The sequence below is a fragment of the Mchenga conophoros genome, linkage group LG8 (assembly GCF_057382185.1).
Source record: "Mchenga conophoros isolate Kocher_MC1m ecotype Shallow Benthic linkage group LG8, M_conophoros_male_GT1.1, whole genome shotgun sequence".
NCBI lineage: Eukaryota > Metazoa > Chordata > Actinopteri > Cichliformes > Cichlidae > Mchenga > Mchenga conophoros.
This window is the reverse complement of record NC_140533.1, coordinates 15,372,319-15,392,306: the sequence shown is the minus strand read 5'-3', so window position 1 is coordinate 15,392,306 and position 19,988 is coordinate 15,372,319. Positions and strand designations below refer to the sequence as shown.

Here is a 19,988-nt window from a genome sequence, read left to right as displayed (position 1 = left end):
TTCACTAGGAAATCACGTCCGCTGCTTGCCACAGCATTTTGTTTTGTTTTTTGGTCTTATCTCCAAACATTTTGAATCTTCTGATAATATAAATAACTGTAGATGGTGTCTTCATGCATGCTCAATCAACCAGATTAGTGAATCCCAAAAGGTTGATTCTGTTCATCTGAACGCAGCGTCGTCAGTGGGAGAAACGTTTCGTAACTCATCCAAGTGACTTCTTCAGTCTCAGCTGAGACTGCAACTGACGGAAGAAGTCACTTGGATGAGTTACGAAACGTTTCTCCCACTGACGACGCTGCGTTCAGATGAACAGAATCAACCTTTTGGGAACTGTAGATAGTCTTCTTCTACCATCATTTTTCCCTTTAGGTGTCTCCATGGATCATCTGCCGCCATCTCACCCTAAAGCTAGCATCCTCTTAAGACACCCCAACCCTCTGTATGTCTTTTTATTGGAACCTTCTCAATAGATCTCCCTTTTTTCCTCCTGGCTGGCAGCGTCATATTCACTATCCTTTATCCAATATATGACACACAATATGTCTGCCTTTATTCTCTCTATCATATCAGCCAGCTCTCTCCCTTTCTCCTAATTCCTACATTTAAAGTCCCTACTCACCATCTCCACACTCCTGCCTCTCCTTCTCCCCCTGCTGCCTCCTAACACCTTCACTCTGTTGTCTTCCTTTGTCTTTGGCCATCAGTGGCTCCATTTCCACTGGCACCCCACTGGCCAACAGCACCAGAGGTGGTTGTTAATAACCTGGACCCCAACCGATCCGGCGTCTAAATCTTGTTCTTTTTGATCTGGTTGGGGGTGGGGGTTCAAAATTCCCAAATTCTTTGCAATTCTGTCTCAAGAAAAACGATTCAAAATTCTGGAACTTTCTGTATAATATTTTAAATTTAATATGTGAGTTTAAATCATTTGAAAATCTGATTTTGTCGCTATTTTATCCAACAACTTTTGGTTTTACTACTCACAGGGTGTCACATTTATTGGAATCAAGGATTGAAGTAGATTCAAAGGTAGACTACAGTTCTTCTGCTTACTATGTTGGTTTGTACCTTTACCCTGAAAGTGTGGCACCCACCCCTGATTTGGGATCATAGATTTATATTGAGAAATGGGATGATGGATAAAGTTCCCACTGATAATGCTTCACCATATGCATAATACAGTCAGTCGGTGTTCCACAGTCACCCCGCAGTCCTTTCACCCGCGCTCCCACTTAAACCAAGAGACACAGTGTGGTACGAAAGATAGTGGATTTTATTTGTACTTCTTTATTTGTTACAGTGGAGACACAGACACAGTCACAGCAGCAGGAGTGGAAACAGCAGTGAGGGTGAGGTGGGGGGAAAGAAAAATCAAAAACAAAGCTGTTTTGCTTTTGTTTAGCTTTTTTATGCCCAACCACCGTCTTTCACCATCTCTTTCTCTATTTACAAGACTTTTAAAATCGTGCTTTCCTCTTATTACTGTAACCTTTCCTTTCGTACCTGTGTTTAAAGAGTGACAAAATAAAAGAGAGGGGTAGGCAAACTATTATAGCGCAGTACTCCCACTCTTTTACTGTGCACTCCTGGCCAGTACAAACAGAAGGAGGGATCCATTAAACACTCTGTGCCCGGTTGAGACTAACAGACCGCCAGGGCCAGACTGCTCGCCTGTTTCAAGCAAGTGACTGTGCATGCACCACAGCACCCAAGAGACATTTTGACCAACCACACTGAACTGCATATGCATATGTAGGTATGATGCATGCACTGTTGGCCTCAACGCAGGAGGACAGAATGAGTCATGGGCGAGGAGGGGAGGGAAAAGATGGAGGAAGAAGAGGCAGGGACAGAGATAGAGAGAGCGTTTCGGTGTCACAAGATTATTTTTTATTGAAAATAATCCCATGTTCCCCTGTTGGTACTCACACACAAACACCCCCACAGCCTCCCGTCCTCTCACTGAACATCTCGATAGAGGAGACAAGTCTTTTCGTAAGAAGAAAGAGCCGACCCGGGCGCGAGTGTGTGCGAGGAGGATGAGGAGATTGGTGGAGAGGAGGAAGAATTAAGGGTCTGGACAAGTGTGGGTTTCAACAGAGGTAAGAGATGTCGAGGATTTATTCCTCCTTCTCCTCTCCGTGTGTGATGACGTAGCAGATGTTCTTGTAGTCAACGTTGCCAGCCACATCAGGGGGGAAGGCAGCCCAGAGGTTCTTCATCTGCAGATGAAGAGGAAATGAAGAAATGCGTTACAGCCTGGCAAAAAACAAGGGCCAAATCGCGCTGCAAGTCCGATGAGCTCACCTCCTCATCGGTGAACCTGTCGCACTGGGTGGTCAAGAGCTCCTCGAGGCTGGAGAGGGAAAACGCAGGAAATTTAAGATTAAGATGAGAGATTACAGCAGGAAGAGATGGAAGATAAACGCAAATAAGCTTACAATTCCTTCTTGATGCTGCCAGTGCCCTCGGGGTCCAGGACCTTGAAAGCGCTCACGATGACGTCCTCAGGATCAGCACCTATGAAAACAAAGACATAGAAAAAAAATAATAATTCAGAATTATTTTAATCACATAACATTAAGTGTTTAGATAAATAACAACCATCACCTTACAGCACCAAGTATTTCATGAAATAGAATGCAAAGGACAACTGATATGTGCCAACACACCCTTCAGCTTCTCGCCGAACATTGTCAGGAACACGGTGAAGTTGATGGGGCCGCTGGCCTCCTTCACCATGGCCTCCAGCTCCTCATTCTTCACATTCAGCTGACCCATGGTGGCCAGCACGTCCCTGAGGTCGTCCTTGCTGATGATGCCATCTCTGTTCTGGTCGATGATTGTGAAAGCCTGGCACAGACCGGGAGATTAGTCAGAGTTCAGCCAAACTTCAGCTAAAATAACACTTAATTAAAACCAGTGAAAACTGAGATTCTCACATTTCTCACAAGTCCTTGTTATCCAGCTTGTTTTTCATGATTATTTGTGCGAGGCACTCTGCCAATGTAAATGTGTAACTGTGGAGCAGTTAGCTCCTTCTCCTTCCACATAGGAGGGCGTATCACCCAATGAAACCAAAGATGGCATTGCAAACCTTTTGGGACTTGACAGCTGGTCAGCCACTTGTCTTTCTAAGGTGTTAAAATGGCTTGGGAATGTGAGACAAGCCCTTTGCGACATTTAAGGAGAAGGTATTGATTGCAGCTGTCATCCTTTTGCCTTGTGACTAAATCTTATGACCATGTTACCAATGTTCTCTCTGCTTCTGAGGCCTCTTAAGGTCCTGCCAAGCTACTGTTGACATTGTATTGTCTTTCATTTAGATCTGTTACTGAAGAAAACCCCTACAAATGAATCCTGATTTCTATAATCTACTGATAACGACACTATTTACCTTGTTGATCACAGTGCTAAAACCCCCCAAATTCCTTCAGTTTCAACCCTGAGCTCCCCTTCCCCTGTGCACCAGCTGTTGGGCCACATTCCAGTGGAGTCACGGAGCAAGTGTCTCCGAGGAGAATTCCTAAGCTAGCATAGAGCAGAGGTAACTGCTGTCAACAGGAGAGCTGAAATTTACTGTCCTGCCGTGCTGATGAAGGCATTTTTTGCTGTGACGAGATCTATATCTTCTGACAGCTCTCTCACGTTACATTCAAGGTCACATGATAGAGTGCTCGGTTACATCACCACCTTAGAAGGTACTGATAGAAAGCTTGAGGTGTGATGAGGAAAAGGTTACCTCCTTGTACTCCTGGATCTGGCTCTGCTCGAACATGGAGAACACGTTGGAGGATCCACCCTCACCCTGCTGCTGCCTCCTCTTGGCTTTCTTGGGTGCCTGTGATATGATGTGAGGTGTAAGAAAAGCCATACATACATGACATGAACTAAAGAAGCAGATCCTGGTTAACTCTCAAAATCATCATATGAAGAAAAATAAATCAATCAAATTTCTTCCTGATAAATTAAGCTTGGATTGGCAGTTTTGCCAGTTGAATCTATCTTTGGGGTAATGACTGAATTTTTCCCCCTCTTAAAAAAAATTATAAACTTTGAAACAATCACCCAATTTAGAATCTATGTAATGTGTTGAGGACTACAATAATAAGGAATAGGTCCTCCCGAACTTTAGCTCAAGTCAGCAGATAACACTGACACTGGCACTCCTTCAAGTTCACTTCCTGGGATGTTGGTAGTCCAGATAGCAAATATCTTAATGATACGCCCATCTCATCATTTTAATGTAGACAACATCCTAAAGACTTTTTTTAAACCCTATGAAGTGGCCACACTCACCATCTCTCAAGTTTGTGAGGTTGTTGTTGGTCAAGAAGAGAAGCCTACACCAAGCCGATGTGACTGACATGTAGGTATTGAATGCCTGGGGTCTTATATACTAGCCCATAGGGGGCTAACTTTAGCCACACCATCAGGTTTGGCAGGAAAATAGAGCTGGGGTATAGTAAGAAAAAGAGGGAGGAGCGAGGAGGTGGCTGGGGGGATCGGTTTACTGATGATCCAAAATAGGCCGCAGAAGTCTTGGAATGAGATGAATTCAATGCCAACAGTGACTTTGGTGTCATGTGCGGACTAATATGGACAGACGGGACACGGTAAAGGACAACTGAAACGTCCCCATTTTACTTACTGAGTCTTTGTCGTGGCTATTTCTGTCAACTTTATATATCTATTGTGAGACTTCAAAGCCCAGTGCGTGATGGCAAAGTGTCGCTGCTTTACTGCTTTAATACAGACACAGATGGGACAGTTACCCCGCAATCAGCACGGCCCGCTGCCTTCTATTAATTAATACTCCAGTGCTGCTCAATATCTCAGCTAACATTTCCTGAAGTCATCACCTGTCTAAATGATAGGTTTGATCTGAGGTTTGTGGCCATGGCCAGATCATTAGTGGCCATCAGGGTGTATAAACAGTTGTGAAACCTGAAAACAGTTGGCTGACGGACATTGGTCCAGGTCCAGCAATGACACACGACCACTGGGTCTCTGGAAAAAGTGACCGTGCATCAGTGAGAAATCCAAACAGTCCTTTTAATACTGCCTCAAGTAGCTGGAAATGCTCAGTGGAAAGAATAACATTGAAAGTGTGACTGGGAGGGGAACAAAATAGATCATAGAGGCCACCTTTACAGGGACTAAAGACAAAACAGGTGCTCACACCCAGGATAGTGAATCATTTTCTGTTTTACTGATTCAAGTGTAAGAAAGAAAAAAAAGAAACAGGCAAAATGATGATTGGACTAAATGACCAGCTTTACTGCCACGGGTGAACTAATTTGGGTTCCTCCTCGAGGTTCCCAGTATAGTTGCTTTAGGATAGGAGGACAGTGACCCACCCACTAAACCCCATATATGAGTATCATTGGCTGGCCATCAATCACGCAACTGTACAGCTTAGGTATGTATGTATTGGTATCCCACGCCCAGAGTCTTAGCTGGCTCGTGGACGTAGCGTTTCACGTGGCAAAATATGACCTAAATTATCTGCAATGTTTTGTAATGATGGAAAACGAAGCGCCCGATTGGCAAGGAGGAGGCAAAAAATGTGTTGTATGTGAAGCCGATAAGCAGCCAGCTCAGCTGTAGGCTCGAAGGTTGAAAAAAGAAGCGATGCAGACACAGAAGGAGAAAGACCGAGCAAAGACCACGAAGACAAGACAGCTGTACAGACTGAAATAGCCCTGCTGCCCTCCTGCCATTCTGTTTCTCAGCCATTTCGACCCCCTTCTAAAATTTAGCGGACTTCACCCTTCTTGGCCTGTGTTGCCCCCCAGCCAACTGTCAGTCCTTTTTTACCCTGTCACTGGTAAAATTGTTTAAATCTGTGAGGCAAAATGGACTCATTAGGTCATCAATAATAATAGAGCCCAAAGGGAAATGTTTCCTCGATCGGACAATTCCTGATTTAAAATGGAAATGTGGCCAACTTTCAGCTACAGATTAACTCAGGCCTTTTTAATGGCTGGCAGATTTATTTCTTATAAACACGCCAGGTATTATCAGCTCTGAAGTAATGAAGCTGTTATTAAGCAAATTTTATATCACCGTTTCACAGTTTCTTTCATTCTCTGTCCTCGGTGAAATTTGTTCGGGCATGTTAAGACAGACGTGTCAAACATAAGGCCTGCCAAAGACTCAAATCCAGCCCACTGGAAAGCTTTGTGCGAAGGAAAAACTCTGTTTTTACAATGTGTTCACAGTAAAAAAAAATCAACAAAAGAAATTTACATTTTCTGTGAATTAACAGAAAATTTCAGTCTAGTTTTGAGCTACCAGGATCCTTTCTGTAATTGAACACATTTATTTCTTACAGTTTAATCCCAAAGAGTCGTGCGGACACATTTCTTTCATTTGCCACAGCAGCATTTCTTTAGTAAATGTGTAGTTAAACATTAAAGGACAGAAAGAACAGTTTTACTGATCCAGCCTCCTTAAAATCAAAATGTGGTGTATGTGGCCCACAGTGTAACACAGGCTTGACATCCATGTCTTAAGAGGAAGGTTTTCACCTGAACTGGTTAGCCATAGTATGTCCAGTATAGAGACAGTAGACTAGCTGGAGCAGATGGAGGTCATATTTCAGGTGTGTGACTTTATAAAAATGCCAACTTAGGAAATAACATCATTGCAGTGACAAACAAAGGTTAATAAAACAGATGATCATAGATCATTTATTGACTAATCTATGAAAAAGTAAAAAAGAAACAGCATGTTTCTGGAAGAAAACAAATATAACTATGTCAACTATATATTACCGACACATTTCTAATCCAGTGCACGTATGCATGATAAAGCTTCTCTATAAGTTAAGGGTTAGAAACAAAGCCAACTTTTATCATTCAAAATCTATCAAGTTTTCTTCCTGAACATTCGCACCGCCGTGTCCTTTCTTTGACCACATGACAATCAGTTCCTTTACTTCCTTTCCATAATCTTCATGCAGCTGGTTAAAGTCGTACTCCCCAATCGTCTGAAATGGATCAAACATAGGCACCGCGTTGGCATTCTTCTTCGATCGCAGTTTGGGTGATTTCTTACTGGCCGTCTTGGATGAAATGGTAAGAGCTTGTAGGTTTGGACAGGAATTCGGGCTGGGTGCTGTTCCCAGCGCAGATGAGGTGCAGGTGTTTGAGGTCACAAAGACGGCAGCAGGCTGGATGGCGCTGAAATTTGGCATGACAAAAGGTTTGCTTGGTTTACTGGAGAGTGCACCAACTGCATCTGAAGAAAAAAAACAGTGAAATATAGAAATTAAGGAGCTGAATGCACATGAAGAGAAAGACAAAATCTGCTCATGCTGCATGTGTACGGCAGAGCTCCATCCACTTGCTCAATGACGCTTTAATCTAACCTTTAACTCTACAATCAGTGGGTGATCTATTCCGGCTGTGGGCTCTGGAATACTGAGAATCTCTTACTGATCACTACATGCTCAGAAAATGTACACAAATAAAGAACTGTGTCGTACATGCTAAGCAAACAGGTGCTAATCCAAGTTTTTTCTGTCAGTTTTTCTACATGATAAAAGAAATGCTGCTTTAGGCTCAAACTGTAAGAAATAAATATGTAAAATTAGCTCTGACTGTGTTGTAATTATAAAATGGAAATTTGGGGGAAATAACAGAATGTCTTTTTTTTCTTTTTACTGTGAACCTGCTGTAAAAACCATTAATGTCTATAGCATACAATAAAAAAACCAAAAAAACAACAACCAAGAAATCCATGTTGTTTCATTGTTTATCTGTTTCTTTATTGACAGTAGTGTTACAGGAATGACCATGGGGGAGGTATTTATCACTTGGAAAAGCTGTAAACTTAAAAAAAAAAAATACAGTTAAAAGTTTAACATTTAAAGTTGTCCTTCACATTTTCCAAAGCTCTATAGTGGGCCAGGTAGGAGTCTTTGGCTGGCCGATTCTGGCCCCTGAGCCTTATGTTTGTTTAACACCCCTGAACTAAAGCTTTAGTTTTTTGTTTTTGTAAAACCTCTTTAATTGATCTTTGTGTCTAGTTTTAGTTTAGTTTTTATTAGTTTCAGTTTTAGTTTTAGTCTTTTTTTGATTATAGCTGTAAGAAGGGCGCGTGTCAGAGGTGGTGGTTGACTCAAAGTGTGTCACAGAATTCTATCACACAGAAACTCTGGATATTTCCTCTATATTTTCATTTTTATTCACAAAATCATTTCAGTTACTTATACTTCTTTTCAAAAATCTAGTTTTTATTTTAGTCCTGTACCTCTCTCTCTCTCACACACACACACACACACACACAGATAAATGTATTTTGCCCGAGGATTCTTCAGTGTACAGACTAAAGGAGCTGGAGATCGAACCATCAACCTCCCAGTTGGACGCCCGCTCTAGCACCAAACATAAATCTAGTACGCTTTCTGTTTTACGAGAGCTTTATGCTCACACCTCATGGTCAGGACATCAGGTCCATAAACGGATTCAATGACTGATATTAACTTAATTACCACTTAAGTCAATTACTACTTAACAGGTGAAACTAACCGTCATTTTAGCCAGTTTTTAAGCAAAACGCCCCCAAATCTGTGAGAGCATTTCAACTTTGTTTTAATGAGACGTGTCTGTATATGACATGAGATCGATTTTGTGGTGGCTATGAGAAATTTATGACCGATCTTTAGAACAAAAGCAGAACGATCAATAACAAATATTAACAATAAAAACTTGGTTGAAATGAACTGTGCTCTCATTACTACTCTGTTAATAGATAAAACATCAGTAGTAATCATAATGATGCGACTGATGCTGCGAGATCATAATATGTGCGTGTACGTGTGTGTGTGTGCGCGTGCGTGCGTGTGTACAGTATGTACCACAGTGTACCAGGTGTCTGATGTAGACAGTGATGCAACGCCTCTCGCAGCTGCCCTCCAGAACAAAGGCTGCTCTCTTTAGCCCCCCCTCTCCCCAGCAAAGATAAACCCGCTCCATCTTTCTGCCCTCACCTCTGTACTTCGACTCCATGTCCACTACAAGCAGGGCCAGGTAGCTGTGGCTGGCTGACAGCAGGGCTTTGATCCAGCTCTCCTGACTGGCCTGGTTCTCCGCGGCAAACTTGTACGTCCGCAGCCCCGGCTCGCTCCACACCAGCGAGAAGGCGAAGTTCTCCTCGGACTCGCACAGCTGGACGGTGCAGCCCTCCAGAACAATCACTCCGACCAGATCCCGGTCGGTCTGCCGGTCTTTGTAGAAGAGGAGGTTCCCCTTCAGCACGAACCAGCGCTTCTGATAGGAAGTCTTGATCTCACCCTGTGTGTGTGTGTGTGACAGTTGTGTTTTACTGACTGCTGTACAAACGCCTTGTGTACTCAATTTCTTACATAACTGATTTGAGGAAACAGGCAACCCAGTGGGAGGTGAAATGTCACAGAGATTTTGAAAGCCGAACTTAAAAACAGTTTAAAAAAAATCCCCTCTGAGTTTATTTACTTTAGATAACCTCACTACCCTTTCTGTTTGTTTTTCAAAACAATACATTAATCAGGTTCCCTGTAAACCTGAGCCAGGGCGTCTTACCTTCTTGTACAGGTACCCTTCCTTATCCACAGGTGAGTTGCAAGATTCAAAATAGGTGAGGACTTTTTCATCAATCTTCATTTCAACATCTCAGTGTGCCCGGAGCAAAATCTGCCACGCACACACCACAGATCGAAAGAAAGAAAAAGAAAGACTTTATGTACTTCCTCATGTTATTGCTGTGACTATTTATAATTATGGAGAAGTTATGTTAACAATATTTTAATGACCCATTGTCGCCCAGCGGCCAAATAAGCGCCCTTTTTCCGCGTTTTAAACAAGGAAATGCATTCATATCTCGGCGTTCATACTCAACAATAAGAATGACTGCTTTCTTTTCTACAACAGAAACTTAAATACAGTCGTGTTTCGCTCGTATTCAGCCGAAAACACGGCGATCGCCATGAATAAGACGAGGTTTTTTTTTTAAGTAAGGCGTTTACGCGCGCCTGTAGTAACACAAACTTACTCAACACCAGTCTCCGTTGGCAATACGCCTAAAAGTTGAGAAACGGAGAGGCCGATGAGTTTCTCATATCCACATGGTTCTTGTTTACTCACCTCTGTGAAATGGGAAAATGAAGCCGTTCCTCTGTGAGCGTCTGAGTCAATCAATCGCTTCCTGGTAAGGTGAGCGCAGCTACACGTAAACACTTTAAATAAATGGGCTGGTCCCCGGGTTTTATCACTTAGGCTAGAAACCCTGTCAGTTTACCCAAATCAGTTGTAAATGTGTCATACTTGTAAAATCGGCTCCTTTGATGCAGCTAAAAGCAATTCAAATGCTGAAGTTTGGCACTGTTGTTGTGTAATTCAGCGGTTTCGTCTTGCAGAGGGGCCCTCTTACAAAACCTGCATTGCTTCACGCTGTTTTTATTTAAAAGTACTTTAAAATTTCATACGAATGAGGATCAAAAATCGACCTTCTTGATTAATGAAAATGGTCTTCTTGATTGGTGAAAACCTGATAACATAAATGCACACAATGAACGATAAACAAAATTATAGTGTTGTGCAAAAGTCTCGAGCCACCCCTGATCCACAGTCAAAGCTCTTTTGTGGATGTTGGATGTTACATTCTCTGTGAAGGTGACCCCACACTGCTCCAGTAATAATGAGGTCCAGGCTCCGGGGAGGCCAATCCACTGTGTTTTTTCCATCCAGGTGCTTCTACTGTGTTGGCAGTGTGCTTGGATCATTGTCATGCTTAAAAGTGAAGCTGTTATCAAGCTGATATTTCCCACGTGGAATTTTATGGTGGATCAAATCTGATGGTAGTTTTCTGCTTCCATAATTCCATCATATGATTGTTGGGGGTTTCTCCATATTATTGTAGGGCCTTTACCTTACATTATAATGCAGCTTGAGGTAGCTGTTGTTGTGATTTGTGGAAATGCAGCTCCAGACATGACAGAGCCGCCACCGTGTTTCAGTGACTGTAAAGACTCACTGTTGTGTCTCCCTCCTGACCTTTAGCATTTTAATTCATCACTCCATAAATCCTCTTATGTAAGGAAAGCATTTTCAGATATTGTTTATCTTCTGTGGATAGTTTTGTAAGTCTGCTACTTCCTAATTTCTCCTCCACTTGTCCAGTTTAAGGACACACTGCACACCACACTGTTATGTCAGGGTTTTGGCTAATAGCTCTTTGGGAATGAGCCGGCTGGTACAAAAATGCAATTTTATGCCTGTTAAACTTTTATCTTTGGTAATATTTTATGCCGTTAAAATATGACGTTTTTAGGCCACTAATAACTACAGACACAATTAAAAACGGATTTTTTGCTAAGTTGTCTGTTATGTGTGGTTCACCCCTTGAATAATGCACATTTTTACGCTTTATAGGTCAGTGTTAAGTGGCTTAACAAACAAAGGAAAACATTTCCTGTGAAAATGTCCAAATACAAAGACTGGACTGGAGTGAAAAAGCAGCGAATGTCCAAATAGAAACCTCCAGAAAGCCTGGAGAACTCTTACTCAAGACCATTTAAAAAATGACAAAAAGTCTGACTGCTTGGAAGCAAAACATAAAGAAACGAGAGGTGGTTCAAGACTTTTTTGCAGTACTGTTAACATAATGCATATTCTCTCGTGGCATTTGAATCTCACTTGTGCCAGCACCTGTGGTTTCTCAAACGCTTCTGAGTGAACCGCCGCTTCAGAAAACAATGTTGATGTGCAGATTGCTTTAGGTTATGTGGTCACTGTTGTTTTTAGCAGAAAAACCCTGCTGACACATGCTGTGCAAAAACTCAAGTGGGTGCAAATGTGATAATTACTTACACAATACACTTGTGGCTGCTGACCAGTCTGCTGAAGAACAGTTTGCTTAAAATGTCACTCACTGAGCCATCGGTAATGGTAATAAATTAGTTTATTGCCTTTGCTTCACAAACCAAGTTTAACTTGCAATACATATGTCCAACCATCAGAAAGCCTTTAATCAGTCTGGAAAGTCGGGTAGCTTTAATGACAATCATGCAATTCAGATTTTTAAAAGGTTTCTCTGACATTTACCGAAATGACGACACATTCTGCAGGTGACCGAAAGAGGTCAACTCGTCGAGTTAACCTCCTTTTCAAACCAACGTTTCACAGGAAACTGTTATAACGGAGTCAGACCTAGAAGACACATCAATATAGCATTTGTAATGCTGGTACCATAGGAGACAAAGAGGCTCCTGCACACCATCTAACTTGCAAGAACATATTTATTTCCTTTTTGTATAGCCAAAACTCTGTGTTTTAAACACTTTGCTGCTTCATTTCTTATTTAGATTATTTCTTACACGTTTCCATGGGTTACAGGCTGCAAAACCCTAAGATCCACTGAAGCAGTGCAGCATGAGCTAATGAATCACTTACTAATAAGTTACAAATTCATTTTCATTGTGAGTACCATTAGAGTTCCTCTCTCTTTGTGGGTACAGGCTGTCAGCTGATAGAGTAACTGTTTTTTGTGATTTTAACATGACCTATGAAGCGGTTATTTCAACACCTGGCCGGTATAAAGGCAATATGAAAGGTAGAATTTAAGCTAAACAGCATCATCAGCCTCGATCCACCTTGGTGGTTTTTAAACTTCTGAATTACATTTTTTTTTTAAAATCAAACTATGTTAAATTTCACTTAAATAAAGGTGAATTTCATCAGTGCAAAAGCATCAGCAAAGTAAATTTACCTGAGTTTTATATCATATATTTCACCTGGTTACCCATCTCCACCACTGCTTCACCTAATTTAAGTGGCCACGAATACCACAGCCTGCTCTACAGCAGCACAACACAGCACAGTACTGTACACTGGATGTAAACACTGCTAACATAGCAGTTTAGCCTGCACTGAACTGTGTAGTATTTTCATACCATTTACATAACACAAAATGATTCCAATTCAAGTTTCACAACTTGAAATAACCGTTCAGCTACAGCAAAACATCCTGCACAGATCTAGCTTCTGATAAAAAAACCAAAAACAGAACAAGAACCATTAACGTAACAATACATGTAAAACTTTACATTTCTAGCTTGTCAACTGTCGCTCTCTGAGTTTATAGCTTTTGAAAATAACCTCGTCATCCTCTTATTATTTTTCTCCATCTCTGAGTGATCTTATTACAGATTCACTTTTCTCTCTCTGAAAAATAGCAGCTGTATCTTTAGCTTGCATAGCCAAGCTGCACAGACAGTTTGTGTGTTTATTGCTGAGTTCTTTGAAATTACCTGCCACTTTAAACACAGTTACTCCATTTATGCTACAGTACTCTTCCTAAGTAAGTATCTCCATGGCATCAGCTGGAAGGACGCCAGACTGCAGCACATTCATTACTCATTAACCGAAGACGTGGGAATGAAACTTTAACCCCTGCATGTTTCCATGGCACAGAAGCACAATCACAAGCATTTCATCATCTTCTTCATAACTTCTGCAATTCTTTGTGGCATGCAGGATATCAGCTTTTGAGATCTGCATGATCAGAGCTCTCAAGCCGATCAAAGCTTTTGGGCTTCTGCTTGTCCACTCATGGACAAGTCTCAGTTGTTGTGTCCTTGGGCAAGACACTTCACCTACCGCCTACTGGTGATGGCCAGAGGGGCCGATGGTGCGATATGGCAGCCTCGCTTCTGTCAGTCTCCTCCAGGGCAGCTGTGGCTACAACTGTAGCTGCCTCCACCAGTGTGTGAATGTCAGACTGAATGAATAGAGGAACTGTAAAGCGCTTTGAGGGTCTCGAAAAGCGCTATATAAATGCAATCCATTATCATTATTATTATTATTTCTTTGACTATCCTACAAATGTCCTCCAAGCCCAACTTCTTCCCGTGATCCAAGAGCAATCTGGTGGCAATTTTCCAGCATGATGGAGCAAAGTCCATCAATAACAATCCCCTATGAGCAAGCACTTGGTGAGAGGAAAGACTTCCTTTTAGCAGGAAGAAACCGCCGGCAGAACCAGGTTCAGGGAGGGGTCATCTATTTGAATCTTATAAAATGCTTATTATTGTTCTTCATAATATCATAGAAACATGTAAAAAAATGCAAATAATCGAATTTTTTCAAATGAAGCAGCAGTGTTTATGAAACATTTGGGCACAACCCAACTTTTAGAAGTCACATTCCCTCGGAGCTTCACAAGACATACATATAAACACATTTTTAGCATACATAAGTTCGATTAGATTTCACAGGCCATACAAATGTATCGCTGAAGATTTACAGACTCTAGTTTCTTTACAAGCTGTTTCAAATGTAGCTCCAATAAAATCTTAACATCTCTCGATCTAAATGAAAAGCTCACATTTATATATAAACCTGCATGCTTTTGTGCCTTTCTTTTTACATTTCTAGCTTTATTCATTACACAGGGTGTATCAAAAGGAATAATCTGTTGTCAAAGTGCTTTAACTGTTCAGTCGTTCACCTGTAATGACTGAAACACTGTTTCTTTAAAAATACAGCCTTTCCAAATTGGATGACTCTTTTGATACACCCTGTGTAAACCACACTGATGCCCGGTGTTTATTTATATGTCCTGTGTAGCACCTTGAGAATGTAATTAGCTGAAAGGTGACAGAAGCTTCCTGTTTAAGATCCTTCTCTTGAGCACTGACATATATATTCTTGCAAGTTACAACAATGCATGGAAGCCCATCTGCTGCCGTCTGTTATTACAATTTCAACACTCGGTTGAGTTGTGTCACCAAAGTAACACTGCACGGATATGATATACCAGATATATCAGATATAGAGAGTATGCATTTTTTTTAAGACTTCCCCTATTTGGTTAAGAGGGTAAAAAACAGACGCCTGGCTTCTCCATGCTTAGCGTGACAAACAAAGGAGCCTTCCAACAGCTCCAGTTAGCAACAATTTAAATACACTGCAACTGTTTCTAAAACTAGGATCACAGGTCAAAAATCAACCTTTAAAAATCTCTAAAAAAGAAACAAAAAACTCTGCTGATTTTATTGATGTGCACTCGACTCAGTGCTGTAATCACTACCGCTGCTCCTGACACGCTTGCTGCAACTGCAGCGTCTCTCCGATGTGGATCCTCTGGTGTCTTTTGAGGTTCTCCCCTCGACTGAAACTCTTTCCACACTGGCTGCAGTAGTACGGCTTCTCACCCGTGTGGACCCTTTTGTGTTTTTTCAGGTCTCCCGCCTGACTGAAGCGCCTTCCACACTGGACGCAGCCGTACGGCTTCTCTCCTGTGTGGCAGCGCTGGTGGATTCTCAGGTTCCCCACCCTGCTGAACGTCTTTCCACAGACCACGCACAAGTGGAAGCCGTCTCTCCTGAGGTGCTCCATCCTGATCTGTCTGCCGTCCAAACCGGCCCTGGTGTTCTTTGCTAATCCATGCCTCCTGTGTGCCATGTGATTTGAACGAACAAAAACGAGTCCATAAGGCTCGGCGCTAGCTTGCGGCCTGAGGGTCTCGGTAGAGGTGTGACGAGAGGAGTTGCAGCTTAAATCCATGCAGCCGGTGTACTGAGATTGAAGACATGGTTGTTGTGATGACATGCAGTCTGTGGGCTCTGATTCACTTTTGATAGCAGCCATGTTTAACCCGAACAGTGCGCTGGAGTAAGGGTCTGCGCCGGCGTCCCTGGTTTCAGACGGCATACGCTGCCCCTCTAAGTTGTGCGTTGCATCTGCCAGCTGTACTTTGTGGTGGTCTGTGGACATTTGCGCCAACTTGGACTCAGCTTGTGTCTGAATACCGCTGTGGCTCTCTTTTTCTTTAGTCTCCTGCTTCAAGCCATAGTTGAGCTGGTTGCTGTTTTGCTCTGCGAGAGCAATAACATCCGAGTCATGCTTCTGAATGATGCGCCGATCCTGCTTTGCTGTTGTGTCGCACTCCTCTGCTGATGGCCCACTTGTAGTCAGGACAGCTGTGAAATTTGCAATCATGAATAAGAGACCTTAAGCAGAACAAAAATGTTACATTATCTGTAATAATAAATTCCTCACAAAAATTATATGTGTTCTCATGGGTGCTTTCTTTTGGTATCTTGTCCTGGAGCTCCTGCAGTCTCCTCTTCAGACTCTCGTTCTCTCTCTGTGTCCTGGCTGTTTTCTCCTGGTACTCTGACACCGTCTCCTTCACCACCTCCAGAACCTCCTGCACGGCTTCGGTCAGGAGTCTGGCCACCCGGGCGTTCAAACGCTCAAGTTTAGACATCCTGAAATGAAACACCACTTATGAGAACACATCTGTTTTTATATATTCATTAAGGAGAAATGTATGATAAGCAATACCGTTGATGCTACCGCTAGGTGATTACACTCATCAACCACCTAGTTAGGTACACCTGCTTAACTGCTCATTGTGGGGAATATTTTTTTGACCTCCTTAATACCAACCAAGCATAATTTAAACACCACAGCCTACCCGGTAATAAAATCTATGCTATGAAGAATTAAGGCAGTTTTGAAGGCAAAAGGGGGTCCAACCCGGTGCAAACAAGGTGTACCTAATAAAGTGTCCAGTGATTGTATATGACAGCACTGATGGGTGCAGTTACCTGTTACTTCAAACAACGAATTAGAGCCACCTGTTCTTTCAGAAACCAGTGATTACCTGTCCTGTTATTAAACCGTCATGCAACGCAATCAAATGATTTCCTACTACACTTCCATTCAGCTACATTCACCTTATTTTGGTCCGAGATTTAAAACATTGTAAACAGGTAAAATGATGGTTACTCATCTTCTAGAACCTGAAATACGTGGCAGTGTTATCTTGTAACTGTTACTAATATCAGTTTTAGATACGAGAATATTTTTAAATCTCCAGGAGTACCTGTAAGCTAGTCCCGAAGTTAGCTTCGTATGTCAATGTTTTCCGTTTAAACATCCCAGAGGTCCAAACACTTGGTCATAAGGCTATCGTGTTAGCAAAAATATACATAAATAAATCAATTTTAATGACAAGTAATTTATCCTATCAAACTTGTAAAGATAATTTATTTAAAAAAAAAAACTGACAACATGTAACAAAGCAGATCCACGAACAGCAAAAACAATCTTTAACATCCGGAAGCAGAACTCTGATCACGTGTGCAGAGGGGTTGTTTTCAAAATAAAGGTCCGAGTGAAACGCTTCTGTCTTCTTCTTATCATACAATAAATTGTGATATTGTGAATTATTTTGTTATATTAGGCCATCCTGAACCCTTAATTGTTTTGTGACATGACAGAGCCAATAAATAAAATATCACATATCTATATCTGAAGTCACAACAAAAGCATGAATACTGTCTCTGCACCTCAAGAATTATTACAAGAAGCCAAAATTAGGACCCTAATTGTAATCTACTCCTAACAGTGGCACATTATAAAGAGATCAAATTATTTTTTGAAGAGAACTGAGTTCATCCTATTGCTGAGGTCCTCCAAAACAGTCTCAGTTTCCCATCTGGGTCTTTGGTAACATTAATAACCCATACCTGCTAAAGAAATATGTTACAACATCACAGAGTAATCAAATTAAATAAGTGACCCTGAACTGAATAAGTAGAAGAGATCCCAATTGGTGGATATATTTTAGAAATGAGCTGTGGCTTCCAGTAGGTGCCTTTAAGTCTGATGATTCAGAACAATACAATTTTGGTTTTGAGACTGATTCAAAAGAAATTGTGCACCCGTCTCAAATATTGCAATGGACCACACAGAAGGACCAAAAGAATTTGATCAGCTAATTATTTTATTTGGAGATCACAATACAGAAACACACTACAGACTCCATGCTTCAAAATCTAGTAATGGAACAAACAAAATCTGACCAACAACAGCAGCTCAGGAAAACACAAGTGCTCCCTAAGAGGCAGTCTATTCTGTGAAGAAGGCACATTAACCTCTTTATATGTTTTTAGCTGACCTCGAAAAACCCACCAGCCTTCACAGATGAGTCTGCTGGTGCTTCTTTAAGTTACTTGAGTGACTGAAGCTTTTCCCGCACTGGCTGCAGGCAAACGGCTTCTCTCCTGTGTGGTAGCGCAGGTGTACTGTGAGGTACCCCGACTGGCTGAAGCGCTTGCCGCACACCGAGCAACAGTACGGCCTCTCCCCTGTGTGCACCCGGTTGTGTTTCTTATAGTCACCTGCATGCCTGAAGGTGCGACCGCAGAGAGAGCAGCTGTAGTGTTTTCGGACGTTTCTCTGCAGTTTCTCTGCTGAGGACGAGCAGCCCACTTCTGTGTTGGTTTGGTTTTCTTCTCCGGCATCGTTTGCACTGATGTTTCTCGCTGGCTCCTGTACGTCACGTTCTGAATCAATGTAGAAAACTGCAGACTCACCTCCGAGTCCTGCAGTGCTCGTTGATGGATCGCAATAAAAATAATTCACAATACGCAAGCCATCGTTATCTGATGCAGGCTCTACTTTCGTTTTCTGGTCATTTTCAGTATGCAGAGGTGCAATGAAGGGTCTTTCGTGGTTTAATAGTGAGGCTGACTGTCCATCATGTGTCTTTGTTTTCAGATTTCCCAGGCTTTCTGTTGCACGGTCAGGGGAAAAGCAGGAAGCACCTAATGACTCAGTGTCTTTATCAACAGGGATGACCACCTCTTCTTTCTCTTTCATGTCTGCTGGGATGGATGCAAACATTTCTGGCACAAATCCTGCAGGAAGACACACATTAAACTACTTTAAAAAAGTTTAAATCCAGCTGTTTCACCACTTGTACTCACAGCTGGATCCTTTGTTTTCTTACCATTGCTCTCCAGGTTAATTCTGTCTTGCAGCTCCTGCAGTCTCCTCTTCAGACTCTGATTCTCTCTCTGGGTTCTGGCAGTTTTCTCCTGATACTCGCACACAGTTTCTTTCACCACATCCAGAACCTCCTGTACTACTTTAGACAGGAGCTTTTCCACTCGAACATTAAGGCGCTCAATTTTGGCCATCTTTAAGGACTAAGAAGACAAAAAATTAAGGAGCATATTTAACAGACTTTTGCAGGATGCAACATGTGTTCTGCACATTTCCACTTAGATAAATGAAAGAAATAATGGCGATTGGATATTTATGCAACAAAGAACAACAACAACAAAAAATAGCAGAATGTATTATTTAAGAGGAAAGCAGAAAAAACGGGAGTGCATTTTTACTACCAGTTATTAACAAGCCGAATGCTCACATACCTTGAGTTTAATGCGATCCCATGAAGCATGCGCAGTCTCAACAGCCGCTCAAACTGCAATCGTGAATTGTTTAAAATATTAACACTCATGCAGGTAATCGTTTCCCTTTAAAATGATTCCTGCAGGTAGATTAAAAATGGCAGCCAGTGCGTCCGCCGAACATCTTTGTGTGAAGCTTTTCCTGCTGTAAACCGGGTCAGGTGTTAAAACGGTTTAATAAACAGCGCGATAGCAATAAAGCGGCAGCGTCCTCTTCATGGGTTTGAAGCGTTCCTGAGGCCCGTTGCTGCCACCTACTGGTAAGGGCTCAAAACATAACACCACAAAGCTGTACTGCGTTTACTAAAATTCAAATATACTGTACCTCAAACATGCACTATGAAAAATGTGTTTCTGTTGACTGTCCTATGGGCTCAAATTGTGGTCATAAATATTTTGTACTTGTAAATCAGAATGCGTATATATATTTGTGCATCTGCAGATAAGAATTTGTGTGTGCGTAAGAAAAAGATTTGTGTGTGTAAAAATATTTACACAAGTTACAAGTTGTTTTTGTTAAGGTCTGGTTACAGATACAAAGCAAAAAATATATATATAAAAAATACGTGTGAAACTGCACTCAAGTTTCAACTTACAAGTACGAGTTTTGACCCGAGTTTTCTTCCTTTCAGCTGATTGGTCAATGTCTTGTCAATCACAAATTTAACTATCCAATCAGAGAACAGATGACTACTCTCAAAGGATAGCCTGTTATATCAAACTGTAATGT

At 41.8% G+C, this 19,988-nt stretch overlaps 4 protein-coding genes across 7 annotated transcripts; all 4 read right to left on the bottom strand.

Moving 5' to 3' along the window:
• Window positions 1–1,258: 1,258 nt before the first annotated feature.
• Window positions 1,259–4,435, bottom strand: mylpfb (myosin light chain, phosphorylatable, fast skeletal muscle b). The gene is made up of 6 exons (XM_085284529.1): window positions 4,303–4,435; window positions 3,746–3,844; window positions 2,676–2,856; window positions 2,445–2,523; window positions 2,311–2,359; window positions 1,259–2,225 (listed from the first exon to the last, which is right to left on the bottom strand). The coding sequence occupies exons 1-6, from the start codon at window positions 4,303–4,305 to the stop codon at window positions 2,124–2,126; spliced, it is 513 nt and encodes a 170-aa protein (XP_085140655.1). The 5' UTR covers window positions 4,306–4,435; the 3' UTR covers window positions 1,259–2,123.
• Window positions 4,436–5,254: 819 nt separating this feature from the next.
• On the bottom strand, window positions 5,255–10,281 carry LOC146568458 (sesquipedalian-1-like). Of its 2 annotated transcripts, none has more exons than XM_085284528.1 (4): window positions 10,134–10,281; window positions 9,573–9,683; window positions 9,002–9,305; window positions 5,255–7,248 (listed from the first exon to the last, which is right to left on the bottom strand). In XM_085284528.1, the coding sequence occupies exons 2-4, from the start codon at window positions 9,651–9,653 to the stop codon at window positions 6,863–6,865; spliced, it is 771 nt and encodes a 256-aa protein (XP_085140654.1). In that variant the 5' UTR covers window positions 9,654–9,683; window positions 10,134–10,281; the 3' UTR covers window positions 5,255–6,862. The 2 variants fall into 2 exon arrangements, with proteins under 2 accessions (XP_085140654.1, XP_085140653.1); XM_085284527.1 differs by having other exon boundaries at window positions 10,042–10,175.
• A 1,650-nt stretch (window positions 10,282–11,931) lies between these two features.
• Window positions 11,932–17,111, bottom strand: LOC146568457 (uncharacterized). 3 transcript variants are annotated; one of them, XM_085284522.1, is made up of 3 exons: window positions 16,882–17,111; window positions 16,050–16,261; window positions 11,932–15,970 (listed from the first exon to the last, which is right to left on the bottom strand). In XM_085284522.1, exons 2-3 carry the CDS (start codon window positions 16,258–16,260, stop codon window positions 15,075–15,077), a joined length of 1,107 nt encoding a protein of 368 aa, XP_085140648.1. In that variant the 5' UTR covers window position 16,261; window positions 16,882–17,111; the 3' UTR covers window positions 11,932–15,074. The 3 variants fall into 3 exon arrangements, with proteins under 3 accessions (XP_085140648.1, XP_085140649.1, XP_085140651.1); XM_085284523.1 differs by lacking the exon at window positions 16,882–17,111 and adding an exon at window positions 16,604–16,736; XM_085284525.1 differs by lacking the exon at window positions 16,882–17,111 and adding an exon at window positions 16,471–16,567.
• Window positions 17,112–17,777: 666 nt separating this feature from the next.
• Window positions 17,778–19,499, bottom strand: LOC146568456 (uncharacterized). The gene is made up of 3 exons (XM_085284526.1): window positions 19,220–19,499; window positions 18,793–18,991; window positions 17,778–18,700 (listed from the first exon to the last, which is right to left on the bottom strand). Exons 2-3 carry the CDS (start codon window positions 18,980–18,982, stop codon window positions 17,979–17,981), a joined length of 912 nt encoding a protein of 303 aa, XP_085140652.1. The 5' UTR covers window positions 18,983–18,991; window positions 19,220–19,499; the 3' UTR covers window positions 17,778–17,978.
• Between the last annotated feature and the right edge of the window lie 489 nt (window positions 19,500–19,988).

Coding starts and splice junctions, on each gene's coding strand:
- mylpfb (XM_085284529.1), bottom strand. Junction 2,857..3,745: donor AGATCCAGGAGTACAAGGAG/GTAACCTTTTCC, acceptor GGTCTGTGCCAG/GCTTTCACAATCATCGACCA. Junction 2,524..2,675: donor GTTCGGCGAGAAGCTGAAGG/GTGTGTTGGCAC, acceptor TTGTTTTCATAG/GTGCTGATCCTGAGGACGTC.
- LOC146568458 (XM_085284528.1), bottom strand. CDS start 9,653: ATGAAGATTGATGAAAAAGTCCTCACCTATTTTGAATCTTGCAACTCA. Junction 9,306..9,572: donor AAGGGTACCTGTACAAGAAG/GTAAGACGCCCT, acceptor ACACACACACAG/GGTGAGATCAAGACTTCCTA. Junction 7,249..9,001: donor CATGGAGTCGAAGTACAGAG/GTGAGGGCAGAA, acceptor TTTTTTCTTCAG/ATGCAGTTGGTGCACTCTCC.
- LOC146568457 (XM_085284522.1), bottom strand. CDS start 16,260: ATGTCTAAACTTGAGCGTTTGAACGCCCGGGTGGCCAGACTCCTGACC. Junction 15,971..16,049: donor TGAGAACACATATAATTTTT/GTGAGGAATTTA, acceptor CAAATTTCACAG/CTGTCCTGACTACAAGTGGG.
- LOC146568456 (XM_085284526.1), bottom strand. CDS start 18,982: ATGGCCAAAATTGAGCGCCTTAATGTTCGAGTGGAAAAGCTCCTGTCT. Junction 18,701..18,792: donor AATTAACCTGGAGAGCAATG/GTAAGAAAACAA, acceptor GTCTTCCTGCAG/GATTTGTGCCAGAAATGTTT.